Source organism: Pleurodeles waltl, chromosome 1_1, assembly GCF_031143425.1.
Source record: "Pleurodeles waltl isolate 20211129_DDA chromosome 1_1, aPleWal1.hap1.20221129, whole genome shotgun sequence".
NCBI lineage: Eukaryota > Metazoa > Chordata > Amphibia > Caudata > Salamandridae > Pleurodeles > Pleurodeles waltl.
In genome coordinates this window covers 16,617,870-16,635,789 of record NC_090436.1, presented here as the reverse complement: position 1 = coordinate 16,635,789, position 17,920 = coordinate 16,617,870, and the positions used below count along the sequence as shown (strand labels likewise).

The following is a 17,920-nucleotide window of genomic DNA, read 5'->3' as shown; positions in this document are numbered from 1 at the left end:
CACCGACCTGAGCTGACATCAGCTAAGACCTCTTCTTGGCGTGACGTTTGCTACTGCGACTGAGACAGTGCGGCACCTCAGGGGTTAATTGCAGCCTTTCTGTACCTGTTGGTTTGATTCAGCGGAAGAATATTCCACGGTCCATATCTACCAAGGTTTTGCGTCGACCTTGAGCCACACAAGGGGATGGGAGGGCGACTGAAACCTTAAATGAGATTTATCAAGCCACGCCAGGCCAGCTTGCATCCCCTGAGTGGTGCAATAAATCTAAACTAATGCCCATCGCTGCCCTGCGCTACGCGTGCCATGAGCAGAGCGCGGGTACTAACCCATGCATTGCGGCACATCCCGGATTTACCAACCCTGGCAGACCTGGGAATGGGTCAGAATTGTCCGCCTCCCCACCAGAGGCGCAACCAGCAGAAATATCTTTATTTCTTCTCCTTGTTTCCTCTAAGTGGCTGCACTCATACTTAGGAACAGGAGGATGCTTCTGAGGATAAATCCAAAGGTGCAAAGGTGCCTGCATTGGTGCCGGGCAGCCCGCTGTGCGCCGTCGCGGGGCGCGTTAGTGCCTTAAATACGGTGCATTCCTGCCCCTTCCCACTTTTTGATTAAACTGGCCCTAAGGTTCCATCCCACAGGTCCCTTCGATCCACCCACATTCAGGCGAAACCATCGCCATGTCTAGTAATGGGGGTGATCCAAGAGCTGCCCCCCACACGCCCAGGTACAGAGGGGCCCTGGGCCCTACAGAGCATCTCCTGAGGGGAAGCATCCAAGACCCTTCCCAAGCCACGCCCACTGATATGATGGATTAAAACACGTTTCACAGCTGGGAGCTGCGGGGTACCTGAACCCCAGATTGTGAGAATGAGATCATTTTCCGGCAAGAGCTGGAAGGGAGGGGATTTAGCAAAGAAAGTCTCCTGGGTGGTATCCGGGGAAGGGTGGGTCACAGGCTGGAAACAAGCATTGGTAAAGCTAATAGATGGATCCGGGCGAGCTGAGCATTTTTTTATTACAAACATAAGCCACAAGAAATGTTAAATGTTAAAAAATGTATAAAAAACATGGAGCCACCGAAACGTGGATGCATTCACTGATGTGACCGATTTACCCGTGGTGATTTTTAAATAACAAGCATGTCAACTGTAAGGTGGATTTTATTATAATATTTTTTATTTATAGAGGGAAGAAGAAATCATCTCCACCAAATCGTGAATCTAAATAGAAGGCAGCTGCAATGTTAATTAAATATTTATTTACTTTAAACGAGAAACAGGAAGTAAACCTCCATGTATCTCAGGGTGCCCGAAATGTGCCCAAGTAAGTGTCGAAACGTTAAAATTAATATAAAAAGTACTTTAAAAGCATGCTTTAAACCAACTTTTTCGCTGACGAAAAAGGAGCTATTTTCGGTTGACGCGAAAGCAGGATGTCAGAAGTGCTGGTGTTTCCATGTAAGTGCCGGTGCTCAGCACCGGAAATCTCTGACTCAAATCAAGCGCTGCAGGTTTAGTACCTGGCGCTTTTTTTCTTGCTAAAAATGTCCCACCTAACACATGGTGAACCTGTGCTAAGGAAACTATTTAGGATTCCAGGTTTTTGGACTTGGGTGGAGCGGGGGAGGCGTTATCACCCATCTGACCCACGGACCCTTAAAGAATGTATTCATCTTTTCTTTTCTTAGACGCGCTGCAAATTTGGGGGCCTCTATACAAGCCGCGTGCACCACTGGTGCCTCACTCTTTGTGACGCACCAGCAGCGCAGAGGGCAGGTCCACATCTCTGAGCCACACAGGGCCACTGTGCGTGGCTTTCCATGGCCTCGTAGATATGGAGTGAGGAAACGCAGCAGAAATCACTGCGTTGCCGTACACCGCGTCAGGGAGGCGTTCCATGGGCGTTGTGGTGCGGTGTCCTGCGAGGGAGCCTGTGTTGGTGCTAGGCAGCAAATTGTGCGCCGGCGGTGGGTGAAAGGAGAGGAACGCGCTGTATTGCATAAATGTGCTGCTTTCTTGCCCTTTCACGTTAGCGCCGGCGAGCGCAGCAGAAAGACTTACGGCGCTGCCCTATGCCAATTCATTGTAAATCTGCTCCAAGTACAAGACACTTTACAGATCGTAGTTATTGTCTGAGGAGCCTGTGAAACACAGGAAGCCAGACAGAGAGCACCCTGGGGCCCAGGAACCGGTTGTGACTGGATCACAGGACCGGTGGCTGATGGGGAGGCACATCCCAACACTAAACAGTCTTCCGGGTGGGTTTTCGGACATATATACATTACACAGATTTACGATTTGGGACGGGTGCTCGCCTGGCGTAAAGAGACGCAAAACATTAGGAGAATATATTTACCACTAAGCGGTGCTTAATTTGTAAATAAAAACGTGCTGGTGCCCAGAGCTCTTCTCTGAAACACGCAGCTGATGCAATTATGTGAGAGTACGGATGAATATTGAGAAAGCGCAATCCTGAAGCCATCTCGGGCCTCTTCAATCCAATTACAGTCACTCCCTGCCCCTCAGCTCACTCTTACAGCTTTCTGCCTTCTCCCTTTGTGACGCTTTTTCATTTTTCTCTTCCTCCGTCTTTGTCATATGTGTCTTTTGCTCGCAGCAAATGCTTGGGGCAGAAGAATAAGTGCCGGACGTCAAAAATAAGTGCCAATGAGAAGGTCCGCGGAGCGCCGCGCAAGTACCCGCGGAACGGTTAGTAATTCTGGACAGGCGGGATGTGTCCAGGATTACACGATGCGTCGGTGAAGCGCTACAATCTGCGCCTATAGGACCTGTGCAGAGTGGCAGACCATGCGTTTGCACGTATGTAACGATGTATAAATGCCACAAAGCATCTGGGTGACTGGCGGGAACGCGATTTTCAACAGAATAGTTTTTGCTTTCACTTTGGTTACAAATCCGCAGCTCAAAACGAATAATAACGTTGACAAAACATAGAGTTCGGCGCTTTCACACGAGCTGCCTCTAAACGCTTTACCCATGAATTTTATGAATAAATTGTAGACGCAGAGGGCTCAGGCAGTCAACCTTGGAAGGATAAACGGCTGAGCCGGCCAGGGCGGGACGGAAACGCTGAACGGCGCTTTCTACACGAATCACAGCAGCTACAGCGTAGGCCACTGAGTTACCTGTTAGATTTTATTTAACGCACAGGTAATTTAACGAAAAAAACTTAAGGGAAAACTCCACAAATCACTTGCAGGTAGAAGAAATAGCGGATTAAACTCAAGAAATACAGACAGAAAAAGAAAAAAAAACGCGGCCGAATAAACCAGAGGCAGAGTCGGGGTCTTACTTCCAAAGACTGCCCGAGGCCGGGAGTGGGGAGGCCCAAGATCACACGGGTTCACGTGGAGCCCCAAAACCTCAAGACAAGTATGAAGTCATATCTACATATATAAACATTATTGCTATCATTTGGCTCTATTAAACTGCCCTGCCTTCGAATAAACTGCATTTACGCTGCACGTAGCTGACCCTTGGAGTGACTCCCCGGATTTATCAATATTGAGAATTATAATTACAATAAGTAAAGCTCACAGAACGAAACTAAAGGGCTCTTGGCGCTCGGCGACCGTCGTTACTTACTGAAGTGATAACTTCCCCTCCTCTTAACCCGGGTTATTTAAATGTTTCATTTACGCCTGCAGCGAGTAAGGAAGAGCTTTACGCGTACAATTCGCCGGCAGCGCTACCCCACGGCCTCTGACTGGGGCGCGGCTCGAAAAACACAATTCAGTGCGAATGAGTGTGAATGACTGTGAAACAATAGTATTTTCACTATTGAACTGTATGCACTGAATGTTAAAGTGGGGTCCGCGGTGCTGTTTAATCACAGTACAGAGGGTGAATGAACTGCACCGAGGGTGAGATCTGGGGGTTCAGGTGTGTGCACAGAGGGGCTCGGGTTTAATAGTCACACAACGGAAGCACGTTCTTGGGACAAGAGTTTCATTGAAAATTAAATAAAGGGACAATAATATATGGGAGGGGATGAACAAAGAATCTGAGGAAGGGAAGGGGCGAATTTATAATGGAAGGAAAAATATACAGAATGGAATAGAAAAAAAAGAATCATAAAAAAACAGAATGAAAGGGAAAGAAAACGGAGGAGAAACTAATGAAAGAAGCGAAGAAGAAATACACAGAAGGGAAGAGGAATAGAAAAAAGGCAAATAAAGGAATCGCAAATAAATACAAGAGAAAAAAAATAAACGGGATGAAAATTAATAAAAGAGGCAACGAGAAGAGGAAATAAACAACGGAAAGTCAAGGAAGGAAGAAAGAATAAAAGAGAAACAAGGCGAGGAAGAGTAAATACTCAGATGAGAGTGTGAAATAAACACGGGAGGAGAAGATCGAACAGAAAAAATATAAACAGTGGGAAGATAAAAGAAATACAAATGGAGAAATAAATTAATGAGAAATGAAGACTATAAAAAGGGAGAGGAAATATAAACGGAAAACATGAAAAAAGCGGAATGGAACGTACACAAAAGAGGTGACAATAAAATGCACAGAACATAAAGCAAAATGGGCAGAATAAATAGAAGAGAAGCAGAAAAGGGAAACAAAATAAGCAGAAGACAAGAGAAAATTAAGAAAGGGCCGCTGAATAAAAGACAATCAAACGGAGAAAATGGAAAGAAGCAGTGGAGGATAACAATTGTAAGAGAAGGGAAGAGGGGAGGGAGAAATAAGCAGAAGGGGAGAGGAGTGAAAATAGAGCCGAGCGAATAGAAAGAAGAAAAGGAAACGAAAGAGGAATTAAACGGAAAAAAGGTAAATAAAAGCGAAACGTGACAGTAAAATTAATGCGAAAGTGGAAAAGAAAAAAAGGGGCAAAGAGCAGAAAACGAAACGGAGAAAAGGGGAGGAACTGATAAAATGCACAAAAGGGTAAGAGGGAAAATAAAGGGAAACTGGAAAAAATAAAGCCGCGGTTTAATTGGGCTGGGTCCCTCCGGGGTTCCGACTCGGTAGTAATTAAAAACGGACATCGAACGTGGTCCACATCGGCCCCAATTTAATGTCTTTAATTTTAATGGGAAAACTCGGGTCGTTTTCCGAAGAACCAATGTAAACGGCGCGGCGGTAATCCAAGTCAGCCATTCAATTCCTATTTGTATTTCACGTTTTATTTAAGGCTGAATTCCCCAAAGAATGAATTATTTCCGGGATGTTGTGCTTCTGTATTTTTTCAGTTTGTCTGTTCCATGTGACTCCTGTGTTTATAAATGGCCACGGTTCAGACACCTGGAGTTGGGGGTATTGGACCTGCGGGTTCCCCATTGGGTCATTAAGGGGTTCAGCACACACGTGACCATCCACTTCTTGGCCTCTGTGCAGAGCGCACACGGCTCGGGCATGTTCAAACCAGTCTCTCAATTTCAGAACTGAGACTTTTTCAACATGTTATTCTAACTGTTTAAGTCACACCCTTATTACACGGGGTACGCCCCTTTTTATCATTTTGATACCCCGAGTTTGACCACCCCACTCAAAGCCCCGGTGTAAAGGAAACTGCAACCTTGGGAGTGGTGGAGAGACATTGTGGAAACCCAGAGAAGAAACACGTTCAGAGAAAGGCTGAGTCCGTGGGAGGGGGGGGGGGGGGGGGGGGGCGTGTGTGTGTGGGGGGTGGGGGGGTTGCACTTGTGCAAGGGAGCCCCGATGCACTGTGGCTTATGTTCCGAGCACACGGAGTGCACAGGCTGCTCGGACACCGAGTACCGCACTTCACACTGCGCAAATACCAACTACCGCACTTTAGATGGTGGACACACTGTCTGTGTACGAATATCACACTTCAGGCGGTGTACACACTGCTTGAATACGAATACCGCACTTCAGGCGGTGTACACACTGCTTGAATACGAATACCGCACTTCAGGCGGTGTACACACTGCTTGAATACGAATACCGCACTTTAGGCGGTGTACGCACTGCTTGAATACGAATACTGACTTTCGACGGGGTGCACACTGCTTGCATACTAATACCGAACTTTAGGTGGTTTACGCACTCCCTGCATACGAATACCGCACCCTAGATGGGGTACACACTACTTGCATACGAATACCGCACTTTAGGCGGTGTACGCACTGCGCAAATACCAACTACCACACTTTAGATGGTGTACACACTGCTTGCATACGAATGCCTCACTTTAGATGGGCTGCACACTGCTTGCAAACGAATAGAGCACGTTAGATGGGGTGCGCACTGCTTGTTTACGATTACCACACTTTAGATGGGGCGCACACTGCCTGTAATCGAATACTTCGCCTTAGAATACTTGCCTTAGATGGGGTGTACACTGCGTGTATACGAATACTTCACTTTAGATGGAGCGCACACTGTTTGTATACGAATACTTCACTTTAGATGGGGTGCACACTGCTTGTAATCGAATACTTCGCCTTAGAATACTTCGCCTTAGATGGGGTGCACACTGCTTGTATACGAATGCCACACTTTAGATGGGGTGCATGCTGCTTGTGTACGAAAACCTCACTTTAGATGGGGTGCACACTGCTTGTATACGAACACCACACTTTAGATGGGGCGTACACTGCTTTTATACGAATACTTCGCATTAGATGGGGTGCACACTGCTTGTATACGAATACTTCACTTTAGATGGGGTGCACACTGCTTGTATACGAATACTTCACTTTAGATGGGGTGCACACTGCTTGTAATCGAATACTTCGCCTTAGAAAACTTCGCCTTAGATGGGGCGCACACTGCTTGAATACGAATACTGCACCTTAGACGGGGTGCACACTGCTTGTAATCGAATACTTCGCCTTGGATGGGATGCGCACTGCTTGTATACGTATGCCGCACTTTAGATGGGGCGCACACTGCTTGTATACGAATACTTCACTTTAGATAGGGTGCGCACTGCTTGTATACGAATACCGCACGTTAGATGGGGTGCACACTACTTGTATACGAATACTTCACCTTAGATGGGGTGCGCACTGCTTGTATACGAATACCGCACGTTAGATGGGGTGCGCACTGCTTGTATACGAATACTTCACTTTAGATGAGGTGCGCACTGCTTGTATACGAATACCGCACGTTAGATGAGGTGCACACTACTTGTATACGAATACCACACTTTAGATGGGGTGCGCACTGCTTGTATACGAACACTGCACCTTAGATATGGTGCACACTGCTTGTATACGAACACTGCACCTTAGATAGGGTGCACACTGCTTGTATACGAATACCGCACTTTAGATGGGGTGCACACTGCTTGTATACGAATACCACACTTTAGATGAGGTGCGCACTGCTTGTATACGAATACTTCGCCTTAGATAGGGTGTACACTGCTTGTATACGAATACTTCGCCTTAGATGGAGTGCACACTGCTTGTATACGAACACTGCAGCTTAGATAGGGTGCACACTGCTTGTATACGAACACCACACTTTAGATGGGGTGCACACTGCTTGTATACAAATACCACACTTTAGATGAGGTGCGCACTGCTTGTATACTAATAGCACACTTTAGATGAGGTGCACACTACTTGTATACGAATACCGCACCTTAGATGGGGTGCACACCGCTTGTGTACAAATACCGCACTTCAGGTGGTGTACGCACTGCCTGTATATGAATATCGCACTTCAGATGGTGTACACACTGCCGGTATAAATATTGCACTTTGGTCTGTGTACACACTGCTTAAAAACGAATACCGCACTTTAGATGGGGTGCGCACTGCTTGTATACAAATACCGCACCTTAGATGGGGTGCACACTGCTTGTATACGAATACTGCACCTTAGAAGGGGTGCTCACTGCTTGTACACGAATACTGCACCTTAGATAGGATGCACACTACTTGTATACGAATACTTCACCTTAGATGGGGTGCGCACTGCTTGTATACGAATATTTCACTTTAGATGGAGTGCGTACTGCTTGTACACGAATACTGCACCTTAGATAGGGTGCACATTCCTTGTATACGAATACTTTGCCTTAGATGGGGTGCACACTGCTTGTATACGAATACTTCACCTTAGATGGAGCGCACACTGCTTGTATACGAATACTTCGTCTTAGATGGGGTGCACATTGCTTGTATACGAATACTTCGCCTTAGATGGGGTGAACATTGCTTGTAAACGAATACTTCGCCTTAGATGGGGCGCACTGCTTGTATACGAATGCCGCACTTTAGATTGGGTGTACACTGCTTGTATACGAATACCGCACCTTAGATGGGGTGCACACTGCTTGTATACGTATACTTCGCCTTAGATGGGGTGCACGCTGCTTGTGTACGAATACCTCACTTTAGATGGGGTGCACACTGCTTGTATACGAATGCAGCACTTTAGATGGGGTGCACGCTGCTTGTGTATGAATACCTCACTTTAGATGGGGTGCACACTGCTTGTATACGAACACCACACTTTAGATGGGGCGCACACTGCTTTTATACGAATACTTCGCCTTAGATGGGGTGCAAACTGCTTGTATACGAAAACTTCACTTTAGATGGGGTGCACACTGCTTGTATACGAATACTTCACTTTAGATGGGGTGCACACTGCTTGTATGTGAATACTTCGCTTTAGATGAGGTGCACACTGCTTGTATACGAATACTTTACTTTAGATGGGGTGCACACTGCTTTTATATGAATACTTCGCCTTAGATGGGGTGCACACTGCTTGTATATGAATACTTCACGGTAGATGGGGTGCACACTGTATACGAATACCGCACGTTAGATGGAGTGCACACTGTATACGAACACCACACTTTAGATGGGGTGCACACTGTATACGAACACCACACTTTAGATGAGGTGCACACTGCTTGTATACGCACTTACAGATGGGTGCAATTTATTTCTAACGCTGCTCTTATCGAGTTCCCTACTTTTCATTGGAGCACATTTTACTTGGATGCACTTTACACAGGTGCACACATTCGTCGTGTACCGAGTACCCCGCTCCTGTTTTATACCTAGCACTGCAGTGCCCAGCACTTTATCAATTGCACACACTGCTCGGATACCGAGTACAGCACTTTATATACTGCATACACTGCTCCTATAACGATTACCACACTTTACATGGTGCACACACTACTTATTTACTGATTACCACACTTTACATGGCGTACACAGTACTTGTATACCAATTACCACATATTACATGGCACACACAGTACTCGCATACCGATTACCACACTTTACATGGTGCACACACTGCTGGTATACTGATTACCACACTTCACATGGTGCACGCACTGCTTGTATACCGATTACCACACTTTACTCGATGCACACACTACTCGAATACCGATTACCACGATTTACGTGGCACACACACAACTCGTATACTGATTACCACACTTTAAATGATGCACACTCTACTCGTATACCGATTACCACACTTTACGTGGCACACACACTACTCACATACTGATTACCACACTTTACGTGGTGCACACACCACTCGTATACCGATTACCACACTTTACGTGGTGCACACACTACTCGTATACTGATTACCACACTTTACGTGGTGCACACACAATACTCGTATACCGATTATCACACTTTACATGGCACACACACTACTGGTATACTGATTACCACACTTTACATGGCACACACACTATTCCTATACCGATTATCACACTTTATGCGGCGCACACACTACTCGTATACCGATTACCACGCTTTACGTGACACACACACTACTCGTATACTGATTACCACACTTGAAATGATGCACAGTCTACTCGTATGCCGATTACCACACTTTACGTGGCGCACACACTACTCACATACTGATTACCACACTTTACATCAGGCACACACCACTCGTATACCGATTACCACACTGCACGTAGTACACACACTACTCGTATACTGATTACCACACTTTACATGGTGCACACACTATTTGTATACCGATTACCACACTTCAAATGGTGTGCACAGTACTCGTATACTGATTACCACACTTTACATGGTGCGCAAACTACTTGTGCACTGATTGCCACCTTTACATGGTGCACACACTGCTGGTATACTGATTACCACACTTTACATGGAGCACACACTGCTCGTCTACCGATTACCACACTTTACATGGTGCACACACTGCTCTTATACCAATGAGCCCAGTTTGCATGGTGCACACACTACTTGTATACCGTTTACCACACTTCACATGGTGCACAAAGTACTCATATACAGATTACCACACTTCACATAGTGCACACAGTACTCATATACAGATTACCACACTTTAAATGGTGCACACACTATTTGTATACCGATTACCACACTTCACATGGTGCACACAGTACTCATATACAGAATACCACACTTTAAATGGTGCACACACTACCTTTATACCGATTACCACACTTAACATGGTGCACACACTACTCATATACCGATTACCACACTTCACATGGTGCACACCACTTGTATACGGATAACCACACTTTACATAACGCACATGCTACCTGTATACATATTAACACACTTTAGATGGTGCACACAGTACTCATATACAGATTACCACACTTTAAATGTTGCACACACTACGTGTATACCGATTACCACACTTTACATGGCACACACACTACTTGTATACAGATTACCACACTTTACATGGTGCACACAGTACTCCTAGACCGATTACCACACTTAACATGGTGCACACACTACTCATATACCAATTACCACACTTCACATGGTGCACACCACTCGTATACGGATTACCACCCTTTACATGGCGCACACGCTACTCGTATGCAGATTACCACACTTTACATGCTGCACACGGTACTCATAGACCAATTACTACACTTAACACGGTGCACACAACAGTTGTTTGCCAAGTAACAAACTTTACATGGAACATAAACTGTTTGCAAACCCAATACCGCGCGTTACATTATATGGGTGAACACTTCTCTTATGCCGAATACCACACTTTAGATGGGGCACACACCTCATGCATCTAGTATCACAGTTCACGTGGTGCACGCATGGCTCGTGCACCACAGACCGTAATAAACATACATGCACTTTATATGTTTGTCCTGTACTTGGGTGGACACTGCGCATGTACAGAGTTTCACACTTGTTACTGGTGCACACGAGGCTGCACTTTACATGCATGCACTTCATATGGGTTTACTGTACTTGCTAAACAATGCTCATTTACCGAGTTTCACACTTGTCACTGTTGCACACACGAGGCTGCACTTTACATGGTTGCATTCTATATGTCTGTCCAGTACTTGGGTGGAAACTGCTCACGTACCGAGTATCTCACTTCTCACTGGTGCACACACGAAGCTGCACTTTACATGGATGCACTTTATTTGGGGATCCTGTACTTGGACGAACACTGCTCATACACCGAGTTTCACATTTGTCACTAGTGCACACGGGGCTGCACTTTACATGGATGCACTTTATTTGAGGATCCTGTACTTGGACGAACACTGCTCATACACCGAGTTTCACACTTGTGACTAGTGCACACGGGGCTGCACTTTACATGGATGCACTTTATTTGGGGATCCTGTACTTGGACGAACACTGCTCATATACCGAGTTTCACACTTGTGACTAGTGCACACACAAGGCTGCACTTTACACAAGTGCTCGTGTACCAGGCTCCAAACAGCTCACGCCAAGGTACATCAAGAAAGAACTCTTCCTTAACCCCCGGATCTCAGGTCGGCCAGTGGAAGGATGGAGGCTGCTACGGTGGCCTCTCGGCGCTACAACCCTCGCATCACTCAATGGTGCACCCCCTCTCCCCCAGCCCTCCTCACCTGTCAGCCTGTCTTTGGCGAACCTCCTGCTGCTCTCCATCCAGGGAAAGGTCAGGCTGGGCAGACTGTTCATGGGGGGCGCGCCCTGTGCAGGGGGCGCCGGCGGCACAGGCCTGTGGGCAGGCACCCTGATGACCCCTCCGCCGGGCCCCCCCTGGTTGACATTGACGTTCATGCTGAGGTTCATGCTCATGTTGAGGTTGTAGGAGCAGGCCGGGTTGTAGGCATTGCTGTAGCCCCCGGTGTAGACGCTGGGGGCCACCGGGTAGTCCGGGTGGTCAGCGCACCTGCTGCCGGACACCATGCAGCTGCTGGGGTGCTCGGGGCTGCTGAGGATCTGGTCTATGCCGAAGCTGATGGGCTCGTGGTGGGCATGGGGCTGCCCCCCGGGCTCCATCCCCGGGTGGTCCATGGTGGCTTGAAGATGTGGGCGCACCTGCCAGTACACCCCGTCCTAAAGTTCTGTGTACACATCCAGTCTGGGAGCGGGGGATAGCGCCTTCCTCGGACGAGCTTCTAGCCGCTATGTAAGTGCTACAGGAAAACGATGAGGAGCTGCACGCGTCATCTGAGCAGCGACCAACAGGCGCACTGAAGACGGGCGGTGGGCGCTGTAGCTGAATCCCACAATAATCCACATGGGAGCCTGTCCGGCCCAGCCGGCCTTGGCATCTTCGTCAGCCTACTTCAGGAGGTTTCGGGTGTGTCAAAGTGCCATCTTCTTGTGAATTTCCCACAATGCATTCGCAGCAAAAAAAAACGAGGTGTGGGCCCAAAACCTCATGCAGATCCTGGTTGGGTGTCTCTACATTCCCTCAGTGTGACTATGAAATGGCTCAGAAGTCTAACATGTTGAACAAATATACTGACCATAAGAAAAGAAGATGGGAGATATGTTGACCACCTCTCCCTGTCCTCGCCGTGTTGACTTCACATCTCCACCAAAGGGTGGGACCCTCTCTGCCTCAAGGTTCCCATCACCTCAGAAGTCCCCTCAGCCTGGAAGGGTCATCAGATGCCATGGCTGTGTCTTGGACACATGATGATGGAAGGCTGGTTCTCCAGGTGGATGTGGCTGCTGGGGGCTCAGTGACCCCTTTCATCTAAGAACCCTAGAAGACCCTCCTCTGCCTTGGTGGAGGCTTGACCTTGGACCGATTAATGATGAGCTCCAGCTAGGAAGAAGATGACCCCCTCCGCCTCAGTGAAGGCTTCACCTTAGCTCAATGACCTCTCAGATCTAACTAGGAAGGAAGGACGGGGAGCCGGGCCCCAAGATGGCCCCACTCTGCCTTGGTGGAAGCTTGACCTTGGTACGATGAACCATGAGACCCAACTAGGAAGGACAGGGAGCCAGGCCCCAAGGTGACCCTCCTCTGCCTTGGTAGAGGCTTGACCTTAGGTCAATAACCTTTCCGATCCAACTAGGGATGAAAAGGAGCTGAACCCCTACAAGAATCTCCTCTGCTTTGGTGAAGGTTTGACCTTAGCTCAATGACCTCTCAGATCCAGCTAGGAAGAACGGTGAGCTGGGCCCCAAGATGACCCTCCTTGTCCTTTGTGAAAGTTTGGCCTAGGCTCAAGTTGTTTTAACAATTCTTGTACTGCTGAAGCTGTCCTCTCACCTTGGAAGCTCAGTCAGTGGTCCTTCAGACCCTCAGTGCTGACATTGTCCTCTCACCTTGGAAGGTCAGTCAGTGTAGCCTCAGACTCTCAGTGCCAAACATGTCCTCTCACCTTAGAAGGTCAGTCAGTTGTACTTCAGACCCTCAGCACTGAAGATGTCCTCACCTTGGAACATCAGTTGGTGGTGCTTCAGACCCTCAGCGCTGAAGATGTCCCAGCACCTTGGATGGTCAGTCGGTGGTGCTTCAGACCCTAAGTGCTGAAGGTGTCCTCACCTTGGAAGGTCAGTCAGTGGTGCTTCAGACCCTCTGTGATAAAGATGCTCTCTCTCCTTGGAAGGTCAGTCAGTTGTACTTCAGACCCTCAGTGCTGAAGATGTCCTCTGACCTTGGAAGGCCCTCTTACCCTCTGTATGTCCAGGCAGTGAAGGGCCTCTTACCCTCTGTATGTCCAGGCAGTGAAGGGCCTCTTACCCTCTGCAGGTCCAACCAGTGAAGGGCCCCTCTTACCCTCTAAGTCTAGCCAGTGAGAGCGTCTCTCACCTTCTGTAGGTCCAGGCAGTGAAGGGCCGCTCTTACCCTCTGCAGGTCCAACAGGCGAAAAGCCCTTCTCACCCTCTGCAGGTCCAGCCAGTAACTGGGCCCCTCCTACCCCCTGCAGGTCCAGCCGGCGAAGGGCCGCTCTTACCCTCTGCAGGTCCAACAGGCAAAGGGCCCTTCTCACCCTCTGCAGGTCCAGCCGTTGAAGGGCCCCTCTTACCCTCTGCAGGTCCAGCCGGTGAAGAGTCCCTCTTATCCTCTGCAGGTGCAGCCGGTGAAGAGTCCCTCTTATCCTCTGCAGGTCCAGACGGTGAAGGGTCCCTCTTATCCTCTGCAGGTCCAGACGGTGAAGAGTCCCTCTTATCCTCTGCAGGTCCAGACGGTGAAGGGTCCCTCTTATCCTCTGCAGGTCCAGCTGGTGAGGGGCCCCTCTTATCCTCTGCAGGTCCAGCCGGTGAAGGGTCCCTCTTATCCTCTGCAGGTCCAGCTGGTGAAGGGCCCCTCTTACCCTCTGTAGGTCCAGCCGGTGAAGAGTCCCTCTTATCCTCTGCAGGTCCAGCCGGTGAAGAGTCCCTCTTACCCTCTGCAGGTCCAGCCGGTGCCCTCTAATCTATGGGCATCTGAGGGTACAGATGGTGCCAGTCTGTGAGTGCCAGCCGTCTTCTCTCTGTAAATACAGCAGTGCCCTCTTCTCTGCAGGTCTGGCCAGTGAAGGGCCCCCTTCTCTCTCTCTCTAGCCCTCTGCTGGTTCAGCATCTGAGGGCACACGTGATGCCAGTCAGTGAGCTCAGCCCTCTTGCCTCTACAGATACAGCGGTAAAGTGGTTCTGCCCGCTCTGTAGGTCTGACGGTGAAGCCGCCCTCCCTCTCTCTCTCTGCAGGTCCCGGCGGTGCGCTCTAATCCATGGGCGTCAGAGGGTACAAAGAATGCCAGTCAGCGAGCTGCAGCCCTCTTGCCTCTCCGGATACAGCAGTGCCCTCTCCTCTCTGTAGGTCCAGCCAGTGAAGGCCCCCTCTTCCTGCAGGTCCAGCAGTGCCCTCTAATGCATGGGCATCAGAGGGTACAAGCGATGCCAGCCACTGAGGTCCAGCCCTCTTCCCTCTCCTCCTCTGCTGGTCCAGCCAGTGAAGTGCACCCCTCTCCCTGCAGGTCCGGCGGGGCCCTCTGATCCGTGGGCCAGTGATGCTAGTGAGTGAGTCCCAGCCCTCTGCAGGTCCAGCCGGTGCCCTCTAATGCATGGGCATCAGAGGGTACAAGTGAGGCCAGTCAGTGAGTGCCAGCCCTCTTCCCTCTCCTCTGTAGGTCCAGCCAGTGAAGTACCCCGGTCCCTGTCTCTGCAGGTCCAGCTGTGGCCTCTAACCCCTGGGCACCAGAGGGTACAAGTGATGCCAGTCAGTGAGTGTCAGCCCTCTTCCCTCTCCTCCTCTGCTGGTCCAGCCAGTGAAGTACCCCGGTCCCTGTCTCTGCAGGTCCAGCTGTGGCCTCTAACCCCTGGGCACCAGAGGGTACAAGTGATGCCAGTCAGTGAGTGCCAGCCCTCTTCCCTCTCCAGATACAGCAGTGTCCTGCCCTCCCCTGCAGGTCTGGCCGGTGAAAGGCCCCTCTCTCTGTAGGTCCAGGCGGTGCCCTCTAGTCCATGGGCATTAGAGTGTACAAGTGATGCCAGGCCCTGAGGTCCAGCCCTTTTCCCTCTTCTCCTCTGCAGGTCCAGCCAATGAAGGCCCCCCTTTCCCTGCAGGTCCAGCGGGGCCCTCAGACCAACTGGCATCAGAGGGTACAGATGGTGCCAGTCACTGAGGTCCAGTCCTCTTCCGTCGATAGATGCAGCAGTGCCCTGTCCTCCTCTGAAGGTCCAGCCAGTGAAGTACCAATCTCTCTCTCTCCCTGTAGGTCCAGCCAGTGAGGGGCTCCTCCCTCTCTCTGAAGGTCCAGGTGGTGCTCTCTAGTCCATGGGCATCAGAGGATATAGATGGTGCCAGTCGCTGAGGCCTATTCCCTCTCGTCTCCGTAGAACCAGCCAGTGAAGTCCCTCTCTCTCTCTCTCTCTCTCTCTCTCTCTCTCTTCAGGTCCAGCTGGTGCCGTCTGACCCCCTGACACCAGAGGGTACAAGTGATGCCAGTCTGTGAGTGCCAGACCTCTTCTCTCGATAGATACAGCAGTGTCCTCTTCTCCTCTGCAGGTCTGGATGGTGAAGAGACCCTCTCTCTCAAGGTCCAGCTGGTGCCCTCTGACCTCCTGGCACCAGAGGGTACAAGTGATGCCAATCTGTGAGTGTCAGCCCCCTTCTCTCTATAGATACAGCAGTGTCCTCTTCTCTGCAGGTCTGGATGGTGAAGGGCCCCTCTCTCTCAAGGTCCAGCTGGTGCCCTCTGACCCCCTAGGCACCAGAGGGTACAAGTGATGCCAATCTGTGAGTGCCAGCCCCCTTCTCTCTATAGATACAGCAGTGCCCTCTTCTCTGCAGGTCTGGATGGTGAAGGGCCCCTCTCCCTCAAGGTCCAGCTGGTGCCCTCTGACCCCCTAGGCACCAGAGGGTACAAGTGATGCCAATCTGTGAGTGCCAGCCCCCTTCTCTCTATAGATACAGCAGTGTCCTCTTCTCTGCAGGTCTGGATGGTGAAGGGCCCCTCTCCCTCAAGGTCCAGCTGGTGCCCTCTGACCCCCTGGCACCAGAGAGCCCTCCCTGTGCCCACCAGCAGTCTCTCCTTCTAGCAGCAGATCTCAGAAGGCTCTGGGCTCGCGCTGCCGGCAGTCAGGCTGCCTCCCTCTGATTGGCCAGGCTCCGCCTTGATTGGCAGCTGGTCACACCGAGTGGGCGTGGCCAGAGCTCTTAAAGGAAAACGAGCATCTTTGTCCTAAGGACTGAAATGAACTGAATGAACCCAAGGAAGGGTCAGGGGTCCCCCAATGCCCCCTTCCCTACCCAAAAAATGAAACACCCCCCTTCACGTGAAGATGGCAAAGTGAATGAGGATAAGTGGTCAGTGCTGCTCTCAAAGTGCCTTATCTCTTGACTTTGGTGAGGAGTGCGGACTGCCCCTCGCTTTCTATTACACGTGTGTAATTTATAGAACCCGCTTGTGTCGGGATGTACCCTGCGCGGGGGTTAATGATGCCGCCGCGCACTCAGCGAACAGAGGGCTCATTCTTATCATTAAAAACAACAGCAGCAACATATGATTGCCGTAGCAGCGCCCTAATATTAATCATGCGTCGTTATTATCTGATACTATTATTAGTAGGAATAATACTCGTTTTATAAGAATAATTAGTATTCTGAAATAATAATGCCGCAAAAATATCAATACGGCAAATATCGATACTAACATCACCATTATTATTATTATTATTAATAATAGATGCTATTAATAATCGAATCATACGTATTGATATTATTGTTAATATTGTTATTCCGATAACGACAATAAGAGTGCCAATTATTATTACTATTATTATTTCATCATTGTCATATTATTTTACCGATAGTAACGATCATGATAATAATAATAACAATAATAGTAATAATAATAATCATCACTGTTGTTATTATCGTTATTATGGGGAGAATAATAATAATAATCATTATAAGGGTACAATAACTATTTTTATGATTATAATACTAATAATAACGAAAATAAGTGATATTATTATTACTGTTATTATGATTAGTAATAATATGATTACATAATGATAACAATGACAATTATTATTCCGATAACGAAAATAAGTGATATTAATTATTACTGTTGTGATTATTAACATTATTACATAATAATTATAACAATGGCAATTATTTTTATTCCGATAATAAAAGTGCTATTTGTTATTATCATTACATCATAAGGATTACAATAATGAAATGTACTAATATTTTGAATT

General features: G+C 48.5%; 1 protein-coding gene across 1 annotated transcript in view; it reads right to left on the bottom strand.

The window, feature by feature from the left end:
• LOC138254786 (T-cell leukemia homeobox protein 2-like) overlaps positions 1 to 12,539 on the bottom strand; it is a 173,803-nt gene extending 161,264 nt beyond the window's left edge. The window contains exon 1 of the mRNA XM_069205822.1: positions 11,875 to 12,539. Within this exon, the coding sequence (XP_069061923.1) occupies positions 11,875 to 12,286 (412 nt within the window). The 5' untranslated portion in view covers positions 12,287 to 12,539. The remainder of the gene's footprint in view (positions 1 to 11,874) is intronic.
• Positions 12,540 to 17,920: the final 5,381 nt, after the last annotated feature.